The 25683-nt window shown below is 36.8% G+C and overlaps 1 protein-coding gene across 5 annotated transcripts; it reads right to left on the bottom strand.

Moving 5' to 3' along the window:
• Nucleotides 1-841: 841 nt before the first annotated feature.
• On the bottom strand, nt 842-24857 carry LOC124802735 (probable serine/threonine-protein kinase clkA). 5 transcript variants are annotated; one of them, XM_047263709.1, is made up of 4 exons: nt 24403-24857; nt 22551-22682; nt 18146-20246; nt 842-2145 (listed from the first exon to the last, which is right to left on the bottom strand). In XM_047263709.1, exons 3-4 carry the CDS (start codon nt 18356-18358, stop codon nt 880-882), a joined length of 1479 nt encoding a protein of 492 aa, XP_047119665.1. In that variant the 5' UTR covers nt 18359-20246; nt 22551-22682; nt 24403-24857; the 3' UTR covers nt 842-879. The 5 variants fall into 5 exon arrangements, with proteins under 5 accessions (XP_047119665.1, XP_047119663.1, XP_047119666.1 ...); XM_047263707.1 differs by having other exon boundaries at nt 18146-18368; nt 24403-24848; XM_047263710.1 differs by lacking the exon at nt 22551-22682 and having other exon boundaries at nt 24403-24856.
• Between the last annotated feature and the right edge of the window lie 826 nt (nt 24858-25683).

Here is a 25683-nt window from a genome sequence, read left to right as displayed (position 1 = left end):
CGTGTTCTTATCTGATGTGACTTATTTCCATATTTCGGTATGAAATCACGACTTTCTGCATAAGACAGCAAATCGTTTCTTCTTCAAAACAAGTAAATCCTTAGTTCTACAAGACTAGTAATCGTATTTTGTAAAACAAATCTTCGTTGAATACACCTTCTTTAAAACTACTATATGAGCAGCAGAAATGACCACATTTCCATATGAAAAATTGAAATTGATACCGATATCTCTGTAATTAGTATAACTATGAAAAGAGGCTATACATTTTTTAATAAGAACTTTCTCACAGTTAATTCAGCCATAATCAGAATTACCGTGTACAGATCCAGAAGTATAAGAGGTGAACACCTTAGCTGATTTGTCCTGTATGTTCAAGAGATGGTGACTTCCTAATATATTTTTATTTGTTCTGCAATCCATCCATCAAGTTCTTCTGTAAATGTGCTCTCATTTTATGCTTACATTTAATTGTTGGACTCTAGTGAAATTTGTAATAGTCATAGATGCACATTATGTTACTTACACTTCAAGTAAGTCTCATCTGGAGCATGAAGAGTACTGCAGTTTGCTCAGGACACTCATACAGGCAGTTGCACAGTAAAAGAAAATATATTGTAGGGTTGTCTTCATTCCATAGGTTATCGTTTTATTTTCATTTTAGTAGTGCATATGGATTATTTATAAAATATACAATAGCAATACTAACATAATATTGATTTCATTATTACATATATAAGAAATATACATACCTGATCTATTAAATACAATATCGAATTCTATTGACAACAATGAAGAGATACTGTATGAACCATCAAACCTAACAAAACCTAGATTTCGGTTACGAACATTATAACAAAAAATCGCTTTATTTTCAGTTTAATAGTGCATATGGATTATATATAAAATATACAATAGCAATACTAACTGTAACACTAACATAATATTGATTTCATTGTAACATATGTAAGTAATATACATACCAAATCTATTAAATACCATATCGAATTCTGTTGACAACAATGAAGACATACTGTATGACCCATTAAACCTAATGAAACCAAAATTTCGATTATGAATATTATAACTAAAAAATGAATAATTGCCTGTGTCAAGGAATGATAATGTTTCATTATTTCTGTTATAGTTACCGATACGAAAATCTTGAAAATTTAATAAACAAATATTGTTTCCATTGGTGGCAATATTAGTATTATCGTGATATATATAAAATATACTAAATACAATATCACGTATTATTGATAACAATGGCAAAATACTGTTTGAGCCATTATACCTAACAAAATGAAAATTTCGGTTACAAAAGTTATAACTAAAAACTGAATAGTTGCCTATGTCAAGAACTGATAATGTTTCATTATTTCTGTTATAGTTACCGATACGAAAATCTTGAAAATTTAGTAAACAAATATTGTTTCCATTGGTGGCAATATTAGTATTATCGTGATATATATAAAATATACTAAATACAATATCACGTATTATTGATAACAATGGCAAAATACTGTTTGAGTCATTATACCTAACAAAATGAAAATTTCGGTTATGAAAGTTATAACTAAAAAATGAATAGTTGCCTATGTCAAGAACTGATAATGTTTCATTATTTCTGTTATAGCTACCAATATAAAAATCACGGAAATGAAGTAAACAAACATTTTCATTGACGACAGTATTAGTATAATCGCTATTATCAGTGTCTCTACACATATAAAATATATTAAATACAATATCATGAACTGTTGGTAGCAACGATGGGATACTGTTTGAGCCACTATACCTAACAAACCAAAAGTTTTGGTCATGAATGTTATAACTAAAAAATGAATAATTCCCTATGTCAATAACTGATAATGTTTCATTATTTCTGTTATAGTTACCAATATAAAAATTGTGGAAATGAAATAAACAAATATTGCTTTCATTGATGTCAATATCAGTACAGTCACAATTATCAGTATCACTGTGATTGTCACCATCATTATATGAAATGTCATTATCACAGTCATTGAAATACACATGTGATGGTCTGCTGGTGTCACAGGGTGAGAGAAGCTGCTCCAGTCCTGAGTGCTCTGTGACACTGGGCGGCCATATCTCCACAGCTACCTCTTCTCCCTGCACCTAAACAATAATATGCCAGCTGTCAAAAACCCCAATGGTCGAGGAAACAATGGAACATTCATTCAACTTTCGACCTTCCCTCATCAATTTCGTAACAGGTGGACAACTTCAACTATCTGAAACTATTGTACTACCACAACTATATCAGTAAGATATTGACTTTATTGTGAAAGAAGAAAATATAAAAATGCAGTAAAAGAACCAGGCAAAAAGGAATATAAACGTCTAAAAAATCAGACTATTGCAAAATGTATAATGGTTAAGCAGGAATCGTTAGAGAACAGATGCAAGGTTACAGAAGCACATATATTTGGAGGATAGATTGAAACCACCTACAGAAAAATTAAAGATACCTATGAATGCCAAGAGTTCAGATGGAAAACCACTACTAAGCAAGGAGGGGAGCATTGAAAGTTAGAAACAATATACAGAGGGGCTATACAAGGGAAATGAACTTGAAGACAATTTCATAGAAAACAAAAGAGAAGGTAGATGAAGATGATATGGGAGACATGTTAGTGCAAAAAGAATCTGACAGAGCACTGAAAGACCTAAGTCGAAACAAGGGTCCTGGCATAGACGAAATTCCCTCAGAACTACTGATATCCTTGGGGGGGCCAGCCATTACAAAATTATTCCACCTAATGTGCAAGGTATTTGCGACTGGTCAAACATGCTCAGAGTTCAAGAATGCAAGAATTCCAATTCCAAAAAAGTAGATGTTGATGGGTGTAAATATTACTAAACTATTAGTTTAATAAGTCAAAATATTGATGTGAATTACTTGCAGAAGAGTAGAAAAAGTGGTAGAAGACGATCTTAGGGAAGACCAATTTTGGACTTTGGAGAAATGTAGGAACACACGAGGCAATGCTAGCTCTGTAACTTCTATTAGGAAATAGATTAAGGAAAGACAAGCCTACGTTTATACCATTTCTAGACCTAGTCACTGTTGACTGAAATACATTCTTTCAAAATCTGAAGGTAGCAGGGGGAAAATACAGGGAGTGAAGAGTTATTTACAGCTTATATGGAAACCAAATGGCAATTATATGAGTTGAAGGGCATAAAAGGGAAGGACTGGCTGGGAAGAATGTGGGACATGGTTGTAACCTACCCCCACCATTATTGAATCTGTACATTGAGCTAACAGTAAAGTAAAAGGAAGAAAAAATCAAGGAAATCAAAACAAGGGCAATGGAATGTAATCGAATTAAGTCAGGCATTGCTGAGGTAATTGGATTAAAAAATGAGGCATTAAAGGCAGTAGATGAGACTTGCAATCTGGACAGTAAAGTAACTGATGATGTGAGAAATGGAAGGGTGTAAAATAAAACTGACCATGGTAAGAAAAGCATTTTTGAGAAACAGAAACTTGTTAACATCGAATATAATTTAAGTTTTAGGGAGACTTTTCCGAAAGTATTTGTTTGGAGTGTAGCCTTGTATAGAAGGGAAACGTGGACAATAAGCAGTTAAAACAAAACGGAAATAGAAGCTTCTAAAATTTGGTGCTACAGGAGAATGTTGAAGAGAAGATGGATGGACAGCATAACTAATGAGGACATACTATATACAATTGGTGAGAAAAGATATTTGTTGGACAAATTGACTATAAGAAGCCATCGGCTGATAGGAGACATTATAAGAAATCAAGGAATCATCTATTAAGTAAAAGATCGAAATATGAGAGGTAAAAATCGTAGATCAGATGAATATAGTAAGCAGATTCAATATTGCAGTAATTTGATTATGAAGTACTTCCACAGGATAGAATAAGATGGAGATATCCTTCAAACCAGTCTTTAGACTGAAGACCACGACAACATGATGATGATCTCAGCACAATTTTAAAAATCTGTTGCTGACTCGGTGGGATATTTTCCAGTTGAGATTAATATGCTTTGGTAACACCCATCTATTTAGTTGGAGATGAGGAAACTACCACTACTTATGGACCTATTTCATTCTCCCAAATCTTCTAAAATGTGTTTGAGGAAGTTATCGTGTTTAACTATGCATAACTTGCTAATCGCTTCTTAGTTTGGCCGTTTTAAAGGATTCTCCTTAGAGAAAACAATACATGATCTCATATATTAGTTACTGGCACAACTAAACAAAAAATGTTTTCAGTTATTATAGTTTGTGATGTTTCTACAGACTTTGGACCTATTTCATTCTCCCAAGTCTTCCAAAATGAGTTTGAGGTAGTTATCATGTTTAACTGTGCATAACTTGCTAATCACTTCTTAGTTTGGCCATTTTAAAGGATTCTCCTTAGAGAAAACAATACATGAGCTCATATATTAGTTACTGACAGAACTAAACAAAAAATTTTTTTCAGTTATTATAGTTTGTGATGTTTCTACAGACTTTTAACCTGTTTCATTCTCAAAAGTCTACTAAAATGTGTGTAGGAAGTTATCGTGTTTAACTGTGCATAACTTGTTAATCGCTTCTTAGTTTGACCATTTTAAAGGATTCTCCTTAACAAAAACAATACATGATCTCATATATTAGTTACGGGCAGAACTAAACAAAAAATGTTTTCAGTTATTATAGTTTGTGATGTTTCTACAGACTTTGATTGAGTAAATCACAATATGATACTTGGCAAACTAAGGTATTATGGCATTAGTTTTTGCATGAACGGATTCTTACCTTCATTACAAAAGACAGTGTCTCATTGACAGAATGCCACAGGTATGAAACTAGCCTAAGAGTGCATAATCACAAAAAGTGGGGTTCTAAAAGATTTGCATTAAATCCATGCTTATTCTAAACTTACACAAACATGCTTTCAATGACTTTATAGACCTCTTCAGCACTAATTTTTTGATGACATAAGCATGCCACTACTAATCAAGGGTCCAAACTCAGTGTTAACAGACACAGCTCAGATGATAGCTGATCAAGTCTAGATCTAATCCATAGCAGGCATTTTGTCTCAGTCTCTCAAACACTCATGTTGTACAAATCTCAAACTAGTAATGGTATCTGCAGAAGCAGACTTTAACGATTATACCCAAAATTAAGTACAGCATGTATAGTTTGATGAGGTTTCCAGTGGATAACAAAGTCAAAAGGAATCAACACACAAATAAGTTCATGAACAAACTCAGAGTAGCATACTCTGCCCTTACAAGGATTTGTCACTGTGAGTAGATAGTTACTTACATGTTCCACAGAACATTTTGCACGATATATTGTAATGATGTGGAACAAGTCATTTTACATTTACATCATAAATGAACTTGTATATACAGTTACATTCTGAAGTTTAGTAACTTTTTTCACTAAAAGGGAACAGATATACAGATGTGAGTTAGTAATTCCAACCCACCATCTTTTACACAATTCAGTAATAGAATGTCTTCTACAGAATGGATGGAGTTTTCAATGAGAAAGTTGCTCAGTTTGTTACCAAATTTTATTTTGCTGTCTGCCAGACACTTTATATCACCTGACAAGTGTTCAAAATTTTTTTCTGCAGCAGTATGCACATTATTTCATGCTAAAGACAACCTTAATGTGGTGTAATGAATGTCATTTTTCCTTCTGGTATTATAAATATGTACCTCAATATTCATTTTGAATTGTAGTCCATCAATTATAACAAACTTCATGAGGGAATAAATATATGGTAAAAAAATAGTCAGAATGCCCACCTCAAACACTTGTGCACAAGATGACCATGGGCGAGCACCAAATATTATATTTGCAGCATGTTTTGCGCAATGAAGACTTGCTTCCTTCAAGATGAGTTGTTCCATAATGTTTATCCATATGACATTATTGAATGAAAACATGTAAAATATATCGACTTACTGACTTGTCTCTCAGGAAGGTTTGCAATCATTCTAAACGCAAGTGTGGCTGAACTAAGTTGTTTTGGCATTTCCAAAATACGTTTTTTTCCAATTTAAATTCTCATCAGTATGGACACCTGAGAATTTAGAAGTGTCCACCCTATTTATTATTTCCTCACCAGGTGTTACACTTATTATTGGTGTAGTAGCTCTAGATGGAACTGAATATATTGTGTCGTTTTAATATTGAGGGTGTGATCATACAAGGAACTTGTCAGTGACACTTTCAGAAACTTTGTTTACTATTTCTTTTGTTTCTGCACATGTTCTGGGATTGATGGCAATACTAGTTTCATCTGCAGTAGGAACTAATTCTGCTTGTTGTATACTAAATGTAAGATTGTTGACACATATGAGAAACAGCAGTTGACCTACATAAATGGTTTCTCCCAAGTCAAAATTATGTTCCTGGACCATATTGCTTAAACTGATAAGTATAACTTTCTGAGGCTATTTGTTGGATATAACACTATCCACTGGTTGACTATATTATCAATCCCATAAAACTTCAATTTATCTAGGAGAGTGTTGTGATTCACGCATTGAAATGCTTGCATAGTTTGCAGAAAATACTAACTGCTGTTGTTTTATTATTGTAAAATTTGCTGAGGGAATATGTAAATAGCATTTTCAGTAGAGAAACTCTTCAGAAATAGAAGCTGTGATTTGCTGAGTATGTTATTGTTTTTCAGGTATGGTATTATTCTACGCTACATCACTTTCTCAAAAATTTTGGAAATTGATGTCAGCATGTAGTTACTGACATCTCTCCTATCACTTTTCTTAAGGAGGGGTTTGTCAATGGCATGTTTCAGGCTCTCAAAAAATGTCTTGCATTAATGATGCATTATGTATTGAAAATAAGATAATGCTTATTATAAGGGAAAATCTTTAGTGCTCTATAAGAACCACCATCAAAACCAGATGAGCTCTTATTTTTGAGAGATTGTATAATTTCCTTAATTTCAGATGGACAACATGGTGCGTGATACATTCACTCAATGATGGAAGTTACATTTTCAACATACTGCTGTTATTTTGCTCTTGAACTGTTTATTCTGATGTTTTCTACTATATTTAAGAAAGGGTTATTAAATATATTTGCTACTTATGAATCATCACATATTGTCTTACCATTCAGTTTGGTACAGATGTTATCCTGTTTTGTGGCCAGTTGCCCTGTCTCTCATTTCACGAAATGTCATATAGCCTTAAGCACGCTGCCAGAATTACTGATTTGTTACATATATGCATGTTTTTTAATTTTTTAATAACTTTTTAAAGTAATTATGAGTACCTCTTGCAGTGTACAACTAGTGCAGGGTCTCTACTTCTTCTAACCAAAAGGTAAATTTCCCTTTCCCTTTCATGAGATGCTTCAATCCCTCTAGTGATCCACAGTTTTTTACCTGATTGTTTATTCTCTTTTCTGGTTAGCTTGTGCAGAAATCTTTTTTGAAATACCAGTATGCATTTATTGTGGAATAGATTAAATTATATGTTATCATTTGGTACATACAATAGAATACATTAATAATTGTTCCATAGATCATGAATATGATATTTCTTAATGATGTGGAACATGTCAGTTTAACAAATTTCCTTTACAGAATGTTTTTTATTTTATTTTATTTATTTATTTTTGCAGTTACTACTTCATATTTAAAAATTCATCTACTGAGTAGAAACAGTTGTCATTCAGAAATTCTTTTAATTTGTTTTTAAATGTTGTTTAGCTATCAATCAGATATTAATGCAATTTGGCAAAAGACTGAAGATTTTTGTGGCAGCATAATTCACTCTTTTCTGTGAAATCTGGTCAGAGTCCATTTGCAGAGACCCATTTACAGAGTCAATTTTCTTAAAGACATTCCTTACAATTTCCTCACCTGATTCTTGTTTGTAGAGTGTGATTACTATACTTGTATCATCAGCAAAGAGAACTGCCTTTGCATCATTATCATACTTTAAGAACAATATGAGCCCAAGTCTGACCCCTGTCTTTCTTGATACATCTGCATTTAGAGGACTCTGCTGATTTTTGTAGATAATCTGTACTGTTAATTTAAACCTTCTGCATTCTTCCAGTTAAATATGAATCAAATCTTTCTGCACTGTCCCACTTGTGCCATAATACTTAAGTTATCTAGAAGAATTTCATGATTAATACAGTTAAAAACTTTAGAGAGTTCACAGAATATCTGAATAGGAGATGTTCAGTTATTCAGATTTCATTGTAAATTATGTCCCATGTCATCTTCTGTAAACTATTCTCAGAAAGTTGGTCCTGAAGTCATTAATTGTTCTACCTGATTTCCACAAAGGAGTATCCATGCTGTAAGGCACTATGTTATTTATCCTAACTGCGCATCATGATCAGAAAAAGTATTTCTTACTGGGTAAACAGTTATTTCCTTGCTATGAGCTTCATTTTTGTCCTGTACCATCTGGGCTACACTCCTTCTATGACTACTACCTAGGAACAAGACTGTTTTGTTCCAACTCCATGCTACGCTATGCAGGGACTTTGAGGATGTAGATCAGGTAATTATAGTTGGGAGAGCAGGAAACAGCCTGGCTATGAATCCAAGATATAGTATTAGGAGTGACCTGGACAAAATAGGAGCAGAAAGTGGACACATGAATGAGGGGTTTGTGGAGGTCTCTCAGCAGCATTATCAGCCATGGGTAACACTGCTGTATGGCATGTTAAGACTGAGCTGAACTGGATGCTCCACACAATCACAAAATCTCACATATTTGTTGTTCCACTTGATGCTGTTGGTAGGTGGGAACACATTACACGTGACCTGTACCTAAATAGGAAGGGGAAACATAAATTAGCTTCTCTATTAGCAGATACTGTAAGGGGGGGCACAGTCACACAAGGGATGATCCCTATGGTTACTGGGACCAGGCAGACAGGTTTGTTAGATTAAATCCATGGTTAAGACACACAATAATCAAGAAAAATAGAATAAAAGAAGCTTCATGTACAGTAAATAGAGATAAAGCTAAGGATAGTATCAATTTACTTCATCAAAATATCAGAGGAATAAAAAATAAAGTAGATGAGCTGATACTGTGTTTAGATGATCTCAAAAATAAGAATGAGATTGATATACTTTGTCTGCCTTAACAATATGTATCTGTGGTGATGGAAGATGTCAGTATAAATGAGTATAATCTTACACTTGTAGACATTGCATGGAAAAGGAGGAGTTACATTTTACACAAAACAAAGGTATAAGTACAAGCAAATTTTGTGTCAATCAGAACTTCGAAGTTTCTGTATGTGAACTACAGCTAGATAATGTAGTGTGATATTAGCAACAGTGTACAGGTCCCTATTAGGAGATTGGGAGCTATTCATTAAAAAAAGAGGTTTGACTCCCTTGTTTGCCAGACAAAAAGAAGAAGTTATTAATCTGTGGTGATTTCAATGTAAACATTCTAAGCATTTCTGATAGGAAAAATTAATAGAAGTATTATTAATGACATATAACTTAGAATCAGTGATCAATTTCCCTACACATATAGCTCTAAAAGATAATGTATTTGTACAGCAAGAGGATGTAAAACTAATTCATGTTTTCCCTGTGATAAATGTATTATCAGACCATGATGCACAACTGATTAACTTACATAGCTTAGCAGGGTGTACAGTTCAGAAACTATTAAGTAAAAGTATAAGGCTGCTCAGCCCAGTATTCATAGAGCACTTCAGAGAAAGTTTGAGGAATGTTAATTGGTGAGCTGCACATAGTGAGACAAATGCCAATGATAAGTGCAACATATTTCTTGATAAATTTATATTCCTTTTTGAACACTGTTGCCTCAAAAAATTACTTAATGTAAAACCAAACAGTTTTCAAAGAAACCTTGGATCACTACAGATATTAAAGTGTCTTTAGAAAGGAAAAGAAAATTGTATGAGGCAGCAAGAATTAGTAAAGACCCAGAAGTAATTTTACGCTATAAATATTATTGCAACGTACTGAGAAAAGTTGTCAGAAAATCAAAAATTATTTATATTAGAGTTGAAATTAACAACTCGGGCAATAAAATGAAATCAGTATGGAATTTTGTTAGAAGAGAGACAGGAAAAGTAACCACTGGGGTAGATAGTATTACTATTAAAGAAAATGATAGCATCTTCACCAAGAGCACGCAAGTAGCTAATGTACTGAACAACCATTTCTTAAGTGTAGGTAAATAAATTGGTGAGAATAGTTCAAAAGAAAAAGCCATGCATTACATGGAAGAGTCAGTTTTGAGAAACCCTGGTCAGATTAATTTTCGTTTAACAACTACTTGTTAAATAAGGAAAATCATTAAACCTTTGAAAAATAAATGTTCTGTTGCAGTAGATGACATCTCTAAGAAGATATTAAAACAATGTGAAGCAGTTACAGCTGACGTTCTGAGTCACATCTGAATGCATCACTAACTCAAGATATTTTCCCAAACAGGTCAAAATACGCCATTGTCAAACCTCTCTACTAATAGGGGACACCACTGATGTCAATAATTACCGACCAATATACTTTCTCATTGTAAGACATTTCCAGGGGCAGATGTGGACTCTGGCCACAATCTATTGGTTATGACCTGTAGATTAAAACTGAAGAAACTGCAAAAAGGTGGGAATTTAAGGAGATGGGACCTGGATAAACTGAAAGAACCAGAGGTTGTAAAGAGTTTTAGGGAGAGCATAAGGGAACAATTGACAGGAATGGGGGAAAGAAATACAGTAGAAGAAGAATGAGTAGCTTTGAGGGATGAAGTAGTGAAGGTAGCAGAGGATCAAGTAGGCAAAAAGACCAGGGCTCTTAGAAATCCTTGGGTAACAGAAGAAATATTGAATTTAATTGATGAAAGGAGAAAATATAAAATGCAGTTAATGAAGCAGGCAAAAAGGAATACAAACGTCTCAAAAATGAGATCGACAGGAAGTGGAAAGTGGCTAAGCAGGGATGGCTAGAGGACAAATGTAAGGATGTAGAGGCTTATCTCACTAGGGGTAAGATAGATACTGCCTACAGAAAAATTAAAGAGACCTTTGGAGATAAGAGAACCACTTGTATGAACATCAAGAGCTCAGATGGAAACCCAGTTCTAAGCAAAGAAGGGAAAGCAGAAAGGTGGAAGGAGTATATAGAGGGTCTATACAAGGGTGATGTACTTGAGGACAATATTATGGAAATGGAAGAGGATGTAGATGAAGATGAAATGGGAGATACGATACTGCGTGAAGAGTTTGACAGAGCACTGAGAGACGTGAGTCGAAACAAGGCCCCCTGAGTAGACAACATTTCATTGGAACTACTGACGGCCTTGGGAGAGCCAGTCCTGACAAAACTCTACCATCTGGTGAGCAAGATGTATGAAACAGGCGAAATACCCTCAGACTTCAAGCAGAATATCATAATTCCAAACCCAAAGAAAGCAGGTGTTGACAGATGTGAAAATTACCGAACAATCAGTTTAATAAGCCACAGCTGCAAAATACTAACATGAAATCTTTACAGACGAATGGAAAAACTGGTAGAAGTCGACCTTGGGGAAGATCAGTTTGGATTCCGTAGAAATCCTGGAACACGTGAGGCAATACTGACTTTACGACTTATCTTAGAAGAAAGATGAAGGAAAGGCAAACCTACGTTTCTAGCATTTGTAGACTTAGAGAAACCTTTTGACAATGTTGACTGGAATACTCTCTTTCAAATTCTAAAGGTGGCAGGGGTAAAATACAGGGAGCGAAAGGCTATTTACAATTTGTACAGAAAGCAGATGGCAGTTATAAGAGTCGAGGGACATGAAAGGGAAGCAGTGGTTGGGAAGGGAGTAAGACAGGGTTGTAGCCTCTCCCCGATGTTATTCAATCTGTATATTGAACAAGCAGTGAAGGAAACAAAAGAAAAATTCGGAGTAGGTATTAAAATCCATGGAGAAGAAATAAAAACCTTGAGGTTTGCCGATGACACTGTAATTCTGTCAGAGATAGCAAAGGACCTGGAAGAGCAGTTGAACGGAATGGACAGTGTCTTGAAAGGAGGTTATAAGATGAACATCAACAAAAGCAAAACAAGGATAATGGAATGTAGTCGAATTAAGTCGGGTGATGCTGAGGGAATTAGATTAGGAAATGAGACATTTAAAGTAGTAAAGGAGTTTTGCTATTTGGGGAGCAAAATAACTGATGATGGTCGAAGTAGAGAGGATATAAAATGTAGACTGGCAATGGCAAGGAAAGCGTTTCTGAAGAAGAGAAATTTGTTAACATCGAGTATAGATTTAAGTGTCAGGAAGTCATTTCTGAAAGTATTTGTATGGAGTGTAGCCATGTATGGAAGTGAAACATGGACGGTAAATAGTTTGGACAAGAAGAGAATTGAAGCTTTCGAAATGTGGTGCTACAGAAGAATGCTGAAGATTAGATGGATAGATCACATAACTAATGAGGAAGTATTGAATAGGATTGGGGAGAAGAGAAGTTTGTGGCACAACTTGACCAGAAGAAGGGATCGGTTGGTAGGACATGTTCTGAGGCATCAAGGGATCACCAATTTAGTTTTGGATTGCAGCGTGGAGGGTAAATATCGTAGGGGGAGACCAAGAGATGAATACACTAAGCAGATTCAGAAGGATGTAGGTTGTAGTAGGTACTGGGATATGAAGAAGCTTGCACAGGATAGAGTAGCATGGAGAGCTGCATTAAACCAGTCCCAGGACTGAAGACCACAACAACAACAACATACTTTCTCACTGCAATTTCAAAAAACTGTTGAGAAAGTAATGTGCTCAAGAGTGTCTAGCCATCCCAGTAGTAATGGGATATTTCCAGAATGAGATTTTCACTCTGCAGCGGAGTGTGCGCTGATATGAAACTTCCTGGCAGATTAAAACTGTGTGCCCGACCGAGATTCGAACTCGGGACCTTTGCCTTTCGCAGACAAGTGCTCTACCATCTGAGCTACCGAAGCACGACTCACGCCCGGTCCGCACAGCTTTACTTCTGCCAGTATCTCATCTCCTACCTTCCAAACTTTACAGAAGCTCTCCTGCGAACCTTGCAGAAGTAGCACTCCTGAAAGAAAGGATACTGCGGAGACATGGCTTAGCCACAGCCAGGGGGATGTTTCCAGAATGAGATTTTCACTCTGCAGTGGAGTGTGCGCTGATGTGAAACTTCCTAGCAGATTAAAACTGTGTGCCCGACCGAGACTCGAACTCGGGACCTTTGCCTTTCGCGGGCAAGTGCTCTACCATCTGAGCTACCGAAGCACGACGCTTCTGCCAGGAAGTTTCATATCACTGCACACTCCGCTGCAGAGTGAAAATCTCTTTCTGGAAACATCCCCCAGACTGTGGCTAAGCCATGTCTCTGCAGTATCCTTTCTTTCAGGAGTGCTAGTTCTGCAAGTTTCGCAGGAGAGCTTCTGTAAAGTTTGGAAGGTAGGAGACGAGATACTGGCAGAAGTAAAGCTGTATGGACCGGGCGTGAGTCGTGCTTCGGAGGCTCAGATGGTAGAGCACTTGCCTGCGAAAGGCAAAGGTCCCTAGTTCGAGTCTCGACGGGCACACAGTTTTAATCTGCCAGGAAGTTTCAGTAATGGGATACTGAGTAAATCACAGTTTGGATTTCAAAAGTGCTTTCCCACTCAGAGAGCAATATACAATTTTACTGCCCACTTAATGGATCCTTTAAAAAGTTAAATGTCACCAACAGGAATTTTCTGTCACTTACTCAAAGTGTTAGATTGTGTGAACCATGACATTATGTTACAGAAATTACAATTGTATGGTATAAATGGTATAGCATATGAGTCGTCAAAGTCATATCTACCTAACAGCAAGCAAAAAGTTTCTTTATATGGTTTAAGTAATTTAAGGAAGTTTATCACTTTATATAACTGGTGTGAAATTACACAAGGTGTTCCACAGGGTTCGATCAAGGGTCCCCTTCTGTTTTTGATATATGTGAACGACCTCCCTTCTTACTTGAAAGAAGAAGCTAAACTGACACGGTTTGCTGATGATACAAGCATCATTAATAATCCAGTTAAAGGAACTCCAATAGAAAATGATACAAATAATGTCTTTGGGAAAGTTATTGATTAGTTTTTTTTAATGGGCTTGCTCTGAACTTTGAAGAAATACTGTACATACAATTTTCTAATGCAAGGAGTACAGTTCCTTCACTAAATATAACACATCAACAGAAGTCAATAGATGGGGTAGAGCATACTATGTTTTTGGGTGTACATATAGTTGAGAATCTCAATTGGAAAATTCATCATTTGAATGTCCTAAAGCGACTAGGTTCAGCAACTTTTGCAATCAGAGTAATTGATAATTTTGAGGAGATAGAAAATAGCAAGCTAGCATACTTTGAATGCTTTCACTCTCTGATGTCATACAGAATACTATTTTGAGGTAACTCAACACTTAGACAAAAAGTATTCACTGCTCAAAAGAAAGTGGTTAGAATAATGTGTGGGGCTCATAGTCGCACATCTTGTAGGCATCTCTTTAAAGCATAAGCAATTCTTACAACAGTCTCACAGTACATTTACTCAGTAATGAAATTTGTTCTCGACAACATGGACCAGTGTAAAAACAACATTGACATTCATGATTATAATACCTGAAGAAATTAATACACTATTCTCTACTTAACTTATCTTTGGCACAGAAATGGGTAAAATGTGTCGCAGTACAACTTTTCGATACATTACCAGATGAAATAAAATGTCTTGCAGACAGCAGTAACAGTTTTAAAAATAAATTGAAATCATATCTCCTTGACAGCTCCTTCTGTTCCATAGATGAATTTTTGAATAAGAATAAATAAATCTATAGGTATAATACATGTATTTTGTGCCATTTAAGTGCATGAGGTAGGTAACAAAGATTTTAAGCATTTTTTTAAAAGAAGACCTTCATTCATGTGCGCATTTCTTATGCACTTGACACATTCCACATCATAACTGTTAGCATGAGATTGATCAATGGAACATGCAAGTAACTAACTAATTAACTCTCTCCATTAAGTTTCTTTGCTAGAAGTCAGCTGCACCCTAATGTGGCCTACAGCTGGATAACACTCTTCCCCTCCCATGTCACGTAACAAGTCAGATTTATTTCGTTGATTATGGTGAAGAGCTATTCTCCTTTTATCTATTGCTTGTTACCTTTACTCAGTTCCAAAGATCATATACCTACTTCAGCCAGCTAGTTCAAATTTCAAGTGATCTAATTCTGCCTGACATATCATAAACCACCAACCAGGTATACGGAGTAGGTGCCAGGTAAGCAACAAGGGACCCGCTCAGACATTGCATTATGAGAAACATGACAACGTTCAGAAGCATTACATTGTGGCATGTTACAGCTTTCAAGCATGCATGTATGCAACCCCTAAAAGGAAACATTGTCCCCTGTGTGCATTAATCTTTTTCATACTTGTAGCAATTGCTATAAAAGAGAACAGATTGATATGCTTTTCTAATAGCAGACGGAATTTTTGAAATTTTATTGTATTCTTATGCACATAGTTGATCAAATCTGCTAATTTCACAATAAATAAAGTCTTTCTTTTCAGTGAATAGATTAATTCCTTAGAATGTCTTTCAGACAAGTATGTAACCTATTTCATGGTATTTTACACATTTTGCTCATTTTAGATTCGACACTAACAAAAGCGCTTAATGTCATGATGTTATCAATGTGTTTTGCTATATCTGTTAAGGAATGTTTAAGTTAAATAAAACTCTACACAATTTCATAGTTTTGATTTTTCATTTTTTTCGGTAATTTATGTGGTAAATAAAGAACCTGTAAAAGAAAATGCAGTAAAATGTTAAAATTATCGGAGCTACAATTAATTTGACACAGCTCTGTTGCTGTTTTTTATCATTAGCAGAAAGAATTTGGAATTTTTCTGGGATTTTCGCTTTTAGGATCCTTTTAACTAAGTTTCCAGTTTACTTATTGCTTATCGAGGATTTGCCCACAGCTGGTGCAAAGATACCTGTCATCTGAGGTAGGTGTGGCTTTGGCACATGCAGAATCTGCCTTGTGTGAATAAGTGAGTCTAGCCTACCAAGCAGGTCACGGGGTGCATAATGTTGGTATCTAACACTGAGGTATGGAGAATAGGCGAGAACAGTAATATTTGTACACTCATGTCAGTTTTGTATGATTTGCATGTCAGCAGAGTGAGCCCAACTTGAGTGAGGTGTGCTTAATCACGTATTTGGCGAGTGGAAAATATGTGCAAACATTTATGATTGATTTATGAGTATTTTTATATTAAATGAGACAACAGACAATTTTTTGTGGTGACCTTGTGAAAACTGAAAGCAATGGATGCACAGAGGACACCGAGCATGGTACATCAGTGGTAATCACACTAGACTCAATTTGAAAGGATAGCGTTTAAAATATGGATGAGACCACCCGGACTTAGATTTATCTGTGATTTGCCCAATTCCTTTGAGGCAAATACCAGGATGATTCCTTCAAAACGGCATGGCTCATTTCCTTTCTCATCCTCAAAAAAACCTGTACTTATGCTCTATATCTAGTGACCTCGATTTTGACAGGATGTTAAACCCTAAACTTCCTTTGTTCCTTTGCACTGATGTGTGGACAAACATTAGACAGTGTGGGGGCTTTCTTGTCTAAACATGAAGTACAATTCAGTTGGAGTTTAATATAAACTGTTGCTGATTAGAAGAAACATTTCTCATCATTTCAATGCATTTTTGAAAAAGCTAATCAAAAAGAACTTTAAACAACCATGGAAAAAACGCATGGATCACAAGCTGGATCAACATATCTTTTGAAAGAAGATGTTAAATGTATTCGGCTAGAAGGAGCAGAGATTCTGCAGTAGTTAAACACTACAAAAGCCACTCAAAACTACCGTGAAAATTTATTAAAAATTAAGAAATTTGCGTATATGTAAGGAATCAGTAATTCTGACAACATGCTGAAGGTTACATGAAATTTAGTGAGACGAGAGACAGGGAAATCGGCCACAGGATAACATCACTACCGAACTGAATGAGGGACGATATATGATGATTCATAAGTAGCAAATATATTTAATAGTTTTCTTAAATATAACAGAAAACATCAGAACAAACAGTTCAAGAACAAAATCACTGCAGTACACCGAAAATGTAACTTTCATAATATTCACTCATATGAATGAATATATCACCAACTTCTCCTTCTGAAATTAAGGAAATTATACATTCTCTCGAAAATAAAAGTTCATCTGGTTTTGATGGTGGTTCTTATAGAGTACTAAAGATTTGTTCCCTTATAATAAGCACTATCTTATATTCAATACATAATGCATCACTAATACAAGGCATTTCTCCAGTGAGACTGAAATATACCATTGACAAACCCCTCTTTGAGAAATATGATATGAGAGATGTCAGTAACTACATGCTGACACCATTTTCCAGAAGTTCCTCATGTTGCATATTGTAAATAATCCAATGCAGTTCAAAAAACAATTGTGCATATAAGTACCATACCTGAAGGAAAAATACCATTACGTGTTTCCTATTAAGGCTGTCTTTACACAAAAAGGGGTGCACGATTGTGGAATAAAAATATTTGATCAAAGTAAAATTTGCAAGCAAACTAAAAAAGTTTCTCATTGAAAAAAAATTCTATTACTGTACTGTGTAAAAGTTTGTTGGTAAGAATTACTAACTTACAATGGTAAACATAGTTAAGAAGGGACTTTATAAATGTTCACCATGTAGCCATATTTAAAAATTAAGTTGTGAAGTATATGTAAAATTACTCAGTCCACATATTGCAGTTTGATGTGCAAACGATCAGCAGAACATGAAACTGACTAACTATGTATTAACAGCATCAGGTTATGTGGAGGAGTGAGAAAAGAAGTTTGGTAGGGTATGTGTCACAAAGGTACCTCGTTAGGAACTCAGTAACTGTCAAACGTGACCTTTTGGAGTAAGTTTTCCTTCAGTACCGTGCAAAAAGTCGATAGCCTAATGCAACATTAAAAATACAGTAAACTAATAGAATTCAGTATCCAGAACCAGTAATTTACCTAAATAATAGATAGGGAGACTTACAAGTGACGAGTCTCGATAGTCCAATGGCAGGTCCTCCAGCATTTCACTGATATGGGAAGGCTGGCGTGTTACAATGGGAACATGTGCCCCAGATGAATTGGCCGCTGTGTGCATCTCATCAACTGACTCGTCGCGTACACGAGCAGTATCTGATGCCATCTCATCCAAATCAGCTTCAATGTCTGTGTCGTTTACACTTCCCTGGTCACTCATTTTCAACTCTCTGAAAAACAGAAAACACACTTTATAGGTTATGGGTTCCGCCTTTTTGCCAACACACTGTTTTTTTTTTTTTACCCAAAAATGTTAGAGCACGTCTGGGCCATCATCAGTGGGTTTTTGTTTATTGAAAAACTGTGAAAAGTGAACGTATTTTAGGTTGTAAGTAATTTAACAAAGTGAGTCTAAAGGAAGTTTTTCTTCGTTTTGCTTCTTATCGTGATTTTACATTATATGGTTTTGCAGGACCACTAGTATGGTTTCCTGCACTGATAGCTTGTCATCTGCAAACCAAAAGCTGAAAGTCTGGGTGAGTTAACGCATCCCCTGATTTTTGAAAAACTTGATTTTTGCATGTCAAATGTTTCGTGTATATATGTGTTACTATTAACGTTTTGTTGTGACTGATCCTTTTTCTTTTGTGTTCCAAGGACACTGTGCGCACATGTTAATGTACTTTGCGTAATTTCTTTCTTTATAAACGCCTTTTTATTACGTAAAACGCGGTGAGCACTATGTTTGTCCAACGAATACTGATTGAAAAGTGATGCATGTGAGTTGATAATTTCCTGATCTGTTGAGCTTATCTGTGGGTGTCTCCTATGTTCTGAGTTTTTTCTGTGCTGTATTGTCTGTCCTATATGCTGTTTGAAGTCCCTCTTTCTTCAATATATAGCCTATTCTGTGGACGTTTTTGATACTGTAGGTGAATATGTGCCATTTTCTATTGTGTGTGAAGACTTCCAGCCCACATATTTTGCTTATGCTCTCTCAGTATTCAAATATCATGTAGTATTTTGGAAAACAGTGGTACAAGTTTTAAACCATTTTGAGTACAGAATTAATGGAAATAGTGGACCAAATGTCATCATGCAGGCAGCTGTTGAGGAAATATAAAATACTACCACTTCTTTGTATATACCTACCAGATAATGCTGTAATTGTAAAAGAAAAACTAAACAGTAGCACTCCACATGGCACCCATAATTCATCTGTAAATAGCTGCTAAACATGAGAAATAAGCTATCCACATATACAAAGGACAAATACAGCACTATCCCATTCCTCATCCTGGCATCAAACTGTATAACGCATTACCCACTTCAACAAAAGTAATAACGGACATAAACAGTTTTAAATGAGTCTTGAAGGGTTACTTGATTGAGCACTGATTCAATGCAGTAATGGAGTATCCAAAAAATAAAACTGTAACATGAATTAAAATTGAATTTCTTAAATATATAAGAGGCATACAGTATTGTGTGATATCACTGTTGTTGACAAGATGTGTGGGAAAAATTTCAGAAATTGCGTTTAGTTATTAAGGCAAGATTCAGAATCTTTTTTACACTGCAGAGTCCTTGATTCACAGAACTAATAAATTATTTAAGACCAAAGGGTATTGCAATTTGCACTCAGATAAGTAAAGAATAATTAGTCCTATACATGTAGTCAGTAAGCCAAATTCAAGCCAATGTCAAGATTAACCTTACCTAACCTAAAGTCTTAATAGTGTTGCAGGGGTAATCAAACTTAGAAGTTCACAACAAGTAAGATGCGTAGTAGTACATTTACAAAATCATTTTGAGCGTGCTGAATTGTTGTAGTTTGTACATACCTGAGATATATGTTGCTACAGTGCTTAAAAGACGTTCGACAACAACTAGAAACACTTCTACAGATCGAATCTTTTCCTTCAGATAGATTTAGATTGCCCCTGTCTTTTACAATCACAGGACAGTCATCTCTTGCACTTTGGTTTCAGCTAACATAGCTCCCGCCTTCCGCTGTACTGCTTCAAGTTAAGGCCAGAATATCGTTCCGGTGTTACTGACGTATGCCACGACGTCACCATGTAACGTTGATGGCTAAACTCACTGTGCTGTAAGTCCCGCAATACTGGTTGGTCAGAAACAGTCTGAAAAGATCGGGAGGGTGTTGCAGGGACGAGTGTGGTGAGAAATAATTGTTAAGAAAAACATTCCATACGTTGTGCGATTTCAGTGTTACTTAGCACTGAAGTTAGCTAATCAGGTCGTTGCGCGCGCAAATTCAAGCACTTTTACACGTTAAAATGCTTCAAGACATAATTACCTGTTAATCTGGGAGATACATTGTTGAAATGTTCATTATCAGTTAAAATACGCCTTTTTTGGAAGACATAAATTTAAGCTACATGAGCAAAAACTAAGTGTTTTCGCTTTGAGGAAACCAAACGAAGGTCAAGTTTGGCAGCACTGTCTCTGGCAGGCTGCTTGAATTTGGGCGCGTGACGATCTCATTGGCTAACTTCAATGTTAAATAACTGGGAAACGACGCAAAGTATCGATTTTTTCCTTACTATTTATTTCTCAGCACAGCTTCCCCTACAACACCCTTACAAGCTTTCTACACTGCTTCTGCTCATCCTGCACACAAACCAAGGCTGTTTTAGGACGGGCAGAGAAAGCGATTAAACAAATGAACTAAGTCTAAATTGTAGTAGAAATAAAGACAAGGAAAAATTATCACAAGAAAAAAGTAGGGCTATGAAATATGAAACAAAGATATTCAAGTAATGTAGGAGACACTGTCACAGATATACCAGATAATTTACTGGGCTTTCTGGAATAGCAGCTGAAGGATGGTGCCAACACATCAGTGAAGTAACACTTCGATATCCAGAGAAGAGCCAATCGACGATACTTCAGCATGTGAAAAATGTTTTCTGAAAGTCATCACCTGCGTAACATTTAACTTCAGGTGGCATGAAAGATGCCAGCAAGCTAATCTAAAATTTATAAATGACAATTTTCCGTGGTCTTGTCGTGTTTGTGTACCTGAAGAAAAAGTGGATCTGATAAAAACTGTGAACTCGAAAGTCCAAATTGTAAAGCAACATAACAGTGACATGGAAACTCTAAAGATAGGATTTCTATCATTGACAGAAGGAAAGGAGAAACTTCCTTGTGAAAAGTGATCGTATTCTCAAGCTGTTAAATATGCACACAACGTCACTCATTCTCAAAAGACAATACAAAGTGAGAGAAATGATCAAAATTAAGTGAAAAAGGATTCGACAGATATATACAGAACACGTGAAATTGACAGACATGTACAAACAGATTAATGTAAGAAATGCAAGTAAAACCTATGCTCATGAACAGAACTGAGTGTAACAAAACGAGTTTCTTTAAACTGGCAATTCTATTCCGAAAAATATCGATGCCCCAAACTGTTAAACCCATGTTCTACATAGCATTAGGATGCATCAGATGAATAAACACATGAAAAACGTTTGAAGTACCAAACAAACCTCAAAGGAGGTTCCAATGTCTGCAAAGAAAATTATAGAGGTTTCTTTGCGAATTTGGGGACGAATTCTCTTCCTAGCAGAGTGAAAACGACGCCATAAACGAAACAAGAAATGCAATTAGAAAAGCCGAGAACATCCATTGCGAATTCAAGACGGTAATAAGTGCAGTTCTGCACATCAAATCAGTGAGCAATATCTATACATACAGGATAATTGACTATGTGCTATACCAGGTGACACTTTAGGGGCAGTATTTCTAAATCATAATAAATGCATTACCAGTAATAACTTAAAACCAGACAAATTTCACTTGGGTAGTTAGGCTCTAAAGGTTGCAGAAAATATTGACAGCTGTGTTTAAAAAAATAAATTAATAAAATCCAAATGGATTTTTAGTTAATGTGGTGATAATTTTAAAAAATAGAAAAGATGATAGATCAGACCAGCGAGTAGAAAGGTTTAATGAGAAACAGGAATCTGAAAGCAAAGTAGTGATAAATTCTCAACAAAGCAATCCAGAAAAATGATTTTATGCTATTTTACCAGAATGTTCGGTCACTATGCAAAAAGTGAATAGAACTGGAAATGGTCATTTCAGATTGATTCTTCTCTGTTGTGTTCTGAATGAGCAGTGGTTAAGAGAAGATATATTACATAAATTTTACATACTGCTGCTTGACAGATAAAATTTACTACAGATGCAGTATGGTCATAGCTTCCAAATAGATGAAAGTAGCAAAGCAAATATCAATATTGAACAGCCACGATTTACATATAGATAATCTTATTTCTGTAGGGTGCTTTATAATGGCAATTAAGCCAAAACAAGCCTGTCATGTAAAATATTAATTATGTTAACTTATTGCAGTTGGTTTAAGAGCTTTCACTTACAGTATGTCTTGTAATGACATATACTATCCTGTGGACCAACGGAACATAGGACTGTGAACTGACTGGCCACACTTGTAGAAACCAAAACCACTTCTCGGTAACTGCAGCTCAGTCAAAAGTGGTACACTGTAGCTGCAAACATTTACAACAGTTTAAGACGTTGAACTGTGGAACATTCTGAAATACCTGCCATACAGTTACCAGCAATAAAACAATTGTGGTACGGATCTCCAGACTGATTTATTAACTTTCGTAATCATAATTACTGCAATGACATCACGATCGCTTATCCTCTTCTTATACAGACATTTTCGATAAGGTCCGGCTTATTTGTAGCCGAAAGGTCTAGGATATGTCCACTGTGTGTGAGCTGCCGAGCTAGCTTTTCAAGGCAAGACAGTTTTTAGAAAACGTAGTCGAACATATTTCGCATGACTGTGTGTCTGTACCCCCCCCCCCCCCCCTAACGCAAAAAATCCAGAGACACCCCAGTCTATACTCAGTAGATTAAAGTCGCCTCCGTCCGCAGCTCGTGGTCGTGCGGTAGCGTTCTCGTTTCCCATGCCCGGGTTCCCGGGTTCGATTCCCGGCGGGGTCAGGGATTTTCTCTGCCTCGTGATGACTGGGTGTTGTGTGCTGTCCTTAGATTAGTTAGGTTTATCTAGTTCTAAGTTCTAGGGGACTGATGACCATAGATGTTAAGTCCCATAGTGCTCAGAGCCATTTGAACCATTTTTAAAAGTCGCCTCCAGCTAGTATTGCATGATCTGGTTATTTACGTGCTATTTCAATGACTCTAGAACTTTCATGGCAGAATCGGTTGCCCGGTAAAAACATCCAACAATTAAATTGGTTTCGCCTACACCTGTTACAAATGACCAAATGTCTTCAGTTTTACACTCAACTTCGACCTCAATATAGACAAAATTTTTGCGAAGTTCAATGAACACTCCCCTTTCCGATATACTCGCTAAATATCTCAGAGTTTTCCACTTCGGGTTTCAGCCAGGTCGGTCCCAAGAATAATTTGAGCGTGAGAACTTCCCTGGAGGGCAGTAAATTCGGGAATTTGAATACTTCGACAGTTTACTGATAAAATTATGACAGCTGAGGTGTCTTTATTCTGAAAGCCGTTCGGTTTCCCTTGCTGCATATCGAGCGGATTGTGTTCATCAGAGCACCGCAAACTACTGCCTAGCCTAAAAAAAACCTCTGTGCACTTTACAGTACTCTTCTACCCGAGTAGTTGCTTTCTTTGTGTAGTGCACCCCTGTCCTATCAAAGGGGGTCCTACAAATCCCCAGACGATAACACAGGGTCTAGAAATCAGCTGCCAAGACCGTCACAGAGTCGACGAAGCCTTTGGTTGAGACCATCCACTTGGTTCCAATCCAAAGAACACCGATAATTCTGGGAACGACGCTGCAAACTGCGAGCTCTGCTTGCACCCCGTGCGCGAGGCCGGCAGCCTTCACCACCTCCGCCACCCGCCTGTACGAACTTAGGACCGCCTCAGAACCTATGCGGTGGGCGTCACTGATGCCGACGTGAGCCACAATTTGCAGAGGACTGCACCCTGCTCGCTCGATAGCCTCAGACCAGGGCGCTGCCGCAGCTCGCATGAGAACTCCCGGCAGACATACTGAGTGCACATTGGCTTTTTTCCTAGTCCTGAGTGATATCTTCCTAAGGGGCTCCATAACGCGCCAGCATTGAAACTCCCAATAATTAGCAAATCCCTGCCCACGTGTTCCTGCTTGCACCCTGCTGAAGGACCGGTCACCTGTGCACTCAAGGGGTGAATGGGCCTTCCAACTCGAGCGACGCGAACGCGTTACCACCCGCCACTCACCTTGCTGTTGAGGACGGCTCCAATGTCGGGGACACTAGGAGGTACCACGGAAGCGTAGCCCGTGGACAAAATAAACGACACCTGTGGTGACCCACGCGACGCGCCAGATTCTCCGCCACCACTACACTCTAAAGGAGCGGCCTGAAGGTGATTGACCGTAGCCAAAACACATTCAGCTGTTCGCAAACTGCGGCCAGCTCCTCCTGCGTCCGCAAAAAGCATGCACTCATCTTAGCCATCCTAGTAAGACTAACTGAAGAAGTGAGCAATAAAAGAAGACAGAGTTCTAGATATGCAACTTGCTACACTCCCGATGTGTCACCAATGGACGCTGATGCACTAATGAGATGTGTAGCTGGCGGTTCAGTGAGCAACTACTGCACTTCAGACTAAATGAATTTACGAATACAAAAACTCGAAATTAAACCTCTTAAAAAGAAAAACACGAACGAAATTTAATAAGTATGTTACAAGGAAAACACAGAAAGGTAAACACTTAACTTGCCGCTCTGTAGTTGTAGTATATCAGCCGAGAGCTGCAGCCTGACTGACTGCCTTCCTAAACGAGCGGAAGTGGCTGATATCTAGCGGACGTACACATGGCTACAGCCACTGAATGACGCTGGTGATAACACAAGTCCCGCTTTCCGACAACACGTTTCCCTCCTTTGGCTGCGCTATCTTTCGCCTTTACATCAATTTAAAATGATCGTTTCAGTAATCAAGTTTATTCGGATATTCTTTGGTGATAAAACATCAAACATGGGCGTCTGAGGCCTAGATTCGCTTCTGTGACCGACCTTGGTTTCGAACGACAGTCCGCGGTTCCTTTTATAAATGGTCACTGCGAGCTCTCAATACGGCAACAAATGGATATTATATTTCAGCTCCCCCATGAATTCACGCCTCTTATCGTCATATAAAATTTGACAAGCTCCTTTCCAGAAGGTACCAAATCCGAAAAATTGAAAAATGTAATAACATGTGGCAGTACTACTCAGAAACATTACCTATGTATTAAAAACCTGTTATTTATGCCAAAACATAACGTATCCGTTATATATTTCCCCCTAAGAGTTGCTGTTCATGATGAAGAGTACCAAATTCAGTCTTATTTCGTTTCCAAGGAGTACCAAATCCCAGCAGCCAATCGTTGTTGGTAATGACGTCACAAACAATATAGCCGACATTTTTTCATGACACTGTATGTTATAAGGATGTGTCTGGCGCTTTTCATTTTCATTGTGAGTTTTCTGATTAATTTATGGAGTCTGATATATT

The sequence above is a fragment of the Schistocerca piceifrons genome, chromosome 6 (genome assembly GCF_021461385.2).
Source record: "Schistocerca piceifrons isolate TAMUIC-IGC-003096 chromosome 6, iqSchPice1.1, whole genome shotgun sequence".
In the NCBI taxonomy this organism is placed as follows: domain Eukaryota; kingdom Metazoa; phylum Arthropoda; class Insecta; order Orthoptera; family Acrididae; genus Schistocerca; species Schistocerca piceifrons.
Note: the sequence above shows the minus strand (reverse complement) of the source record. Positions and strands in the feature narration are given on the sequence as shown.